This window comes from Oryzias melastigma, unplaced genomic scaffold (assembly GCF_002922805.2).
Source record: "Oryzias melastigma strain HK-1 unplaced genomic scaffold, ASM292280v2 sc00706, whole genome shotgun sequence".
Taxonomy (NCBI): domain Eukaryota; kingdom Metazoa; phylum Chordata; class Actinopteri; order Beloniformes; family Adrianichthyidae; genus Oryzias; species Oryzias melastigma.
Genome location: NW_023417294.1, coordinates 4,698 through 7,706, shown reverse-complemented (window position 1 = coordinate 7,706; position 3,009 = coordinate 4,698). Strand labels below are relative to the sequence as shown.

General features: G+C 48.0%; 1 protein-coding gene across 1 annotated transcript; it reads left to right on the top strand.

Moving 5' to 3' along the window:
- Nucleotides 1-204: 204 nt before the first annotated feature.
- Nucleotides 205-2,749, top strand: LOC112138930 (zinc finger protein 782; the record flags this gene model as incomplete). Its single annotated transcript, XM_024261594.1, is given in 2 exon segments — nt 205-355; nt 1,352-2,749. Coding segments are annotated over 2 exon segments (1,164 nt in total), but the record flags the coding sequence as incomplete, so codon positions are not given.
- Nucleotides 2,750-3,009: the final 260 nt, after the last annotated feature.

The window sequence follows — 3,009 nt, the reverse complement described above, 5'->3', positions numbered from 1 at the left end:
GTGAGACACGCCCACCACTGTGTGTGAGGTGCATTCACCGACCTAACTCTGGCCTCTGCCCCACAGGCGGAGGTGGAGGTGGTAGTGGAAGAGGAGGTGGAGGAGGTGGTGCAGGTGGAGGAGGAGGAAGTGGTGGAAGAAGAAGAAGAGGAAATGGTGGATGAGGAGGTGGTGGTGGAAGAGGATGACGTGGTAGAAGAGGAGGTGGAGGAGGAGGACGAGGAGGTGGAAGACGAGGAGGTGGTGGAAGAGGACATGGAGGAGGAGGAGGAGGAAACGATGGAGGCGTTGTTTGTGCCGGGAGTCGCCTTCAAATACAAACACAGGACCATCGACCTGGCAGCCATTGCAAAAAGTAAGTCCCGCCCCTTCCAGACGGCTGAAGTCAATCATTTTTACATTTGGAGACAACATCTTGTGTAGATGGATTCCAGACAGCACAGGATGGTGGTGTGTAGCGCTGCCTCAGCGATTATTTTATTAGTCGACTAATAACCGATTATTGTTTCGGATTAGTCGACTGATCAGGTCATGCGCAAAGTGGATAGAAAGCAAACATCATTAGCTTTAAACTTAAAACTAGATATGTAGCATTACCTGTGATAATGCTAGTATGAATGCTGTAAGCTGAATTTGGTGCTGAAGATGCTAGTAGTGATAGTTGAAAACACAGAAGGTAATAAATGAAAACGCTGAAGCTGATAGCCAGCTTAGATGTTAGCTAAGCTCCAAAACAGCAGAAAAACAGAAAGAAAGCTGTAAATTACCCAAAATAACCAACAAGCAGCTGAAATATTTTAGCTTAACTAAAAATAGCCTAAACAACCTTAAAAATGTTTTCAGTTTTTTAGGCTAATTTGGATTTAAGCTAATATTTCAGCTACATGCTAGCTATTTTGTCTAATTAGGGATTTTTTCCAGTTTTGTCGGCTATTTTGGAGTTTAGCTAATATTATAGCTACCTGATAGCTTTTTTTGGCTAATTTAGGCTTTTGTTAGTTTTTAGACCAATTTGATATTTAGCTAATATTTTAGCTAGTTGTCAGCTTCAGCGTTTTCAGCTATCAGCTTTAGTATTTTTAACTATCAGTTTTAGCGCCTTAAGCTATCAGCACTAGCATCTTCAGCGGTCAAATTCAGCTCACAGCATTCACACTAGTGTAATCACAGATGATGCCATATATTTAGTTTTTAGTCAAGTTAAAGCTATGTGTGTTTTAAAGATGCGTTTTGCGTACAGTTTGCACACGACCCGATTAGTCGACTAATGAAAAAACAATCGGCGATTAGCCGACTATTAAAATAATGGTTTGTGGCAGCTCTGTCTGTAACCCAGTTCCTTGTCTTGCAGGAACTCAAACCAACGCTGCATCTTCACCTCGGCGGACGCAAGAGTCCAGCAGCTCGTCGGACTTGAACGACGCCTGGAGCGCGCTCTGCTGCTCTTTCTGCGAGAAAATCTTCCCCACTCGGAGGGGCCTGAAGTCCCACCTCCTCATCCACACCGGCGAGCGGCCCTTCCAGTGCTCCGAGTGCGGCAAAAGCTTCAAAATGGAGTACCAACTCAAGATGCACGCCACCACTCACGCCGGCGAGAAGCCGCACTCCTGCGACGTGTGCGGCCGCCGCTTCAACCTGCTGCCGAACCTGCGCCGCCACGCCCTCACGCACACCGGCGAGAAGCCCTTCATGTGCAGCGAGTGCGGGAAAGGATTCACGCGCGCCGCCACGCTCAGAACGCACCAGTTCATCCACACCGGCCAGAAGCCCTTAGAGTGCGACCAGTGCCCCAAGACGTTCCGGCACGCCATCAACCTGCGCAACCACCTGATGATCCACAGCGGCGTGCGACCCTTCGCCTGCGAGCTCTGCGGGAAGAGCTTCCGGCAGTCGGGGCACCTGAAGATCCACCGCTGCGTCACCGGCGAGGGGCCCACGGCCGAGCAGCCCTTCACCTGCATGGAGTGCGGGAAGAGCTTCTCGCAGCCGATAAACCTGAAGATCCACTGGCGCACCCACACCGGCGAGCGGCCCTACAGCTGCCGCCAGTGCGGGAAGACGTTCACCCAAAAGAGCAGCTTAAACACTCACAGCCACACGCACGCCACGGAGCGGCCGTTCGCCTGCAGCTACTGCGACAAGACCTTCAACCAGGCCTACACCCTCAAGCTGCACGAGCGCGTGCACACCGGGGAAAAGCCGTACGCCTGCGACCTCTGCGACAAGAGCTTCATCCGGGGCCACCAGCTGCGCACGCACCAGAGGAACGTGCACTCCGGCGGCAAGCCGTACACCTGCGACCGCTGCGGCAAAGGATACGCCAGCCAGTGCAACCTGAAGATGCACAAGTGCCGCTACCCCTGAAGGGCGACCGATCCGTGGAGACGGCTCCGCCCACATCAGCAGAGATGGAAATGTGAATCAAAGCAAAGGACATCTGTCCAGCACTAGTCACATGACCTATGATGTCACCGCCTCCTAGGAACAGGAAGTTCTGCAAAAGTCTGATGCTGAAAAGATGGATTCCAGCGTCGTGTTTCTGCAGGAATGAAACCATTTCAAAAACATTTTTAAATGTGTTTTTGTTCTTTTTTTAAGTGCTATGGTGAAGTTCACGTTTATGAGCTCTTATTCCAAAGCAAATATGAATGTTAGAAAAAATTCTAAACTGATGTTAGACTCAATGTTCACATAGAAGTTTCAGTTTTTGGACTTTATATGTTTCAGTTTAAATAAAAGTTTAACAAAACTTGTGTTATAACGTGATCTGTTCAAGGCCGACAAATGTTAAGATATATATAAAAATGTGTCTTTTTCTAAAACTTTTAACATTACTGAAATGAATTTAAAAGTAACAATATTTATCTGTGCTCTAATGTTTCTATCATTTTACCTCTAGTGGAGTTTAAAGGTCAACCAAACCCTGAATCAACTCTTTTGTCTGTTTTTCTCTATAAATGGGGCTTTAAACGTGCTGTCTGTTGGTCATTGCCAAAATTTTGATAAATA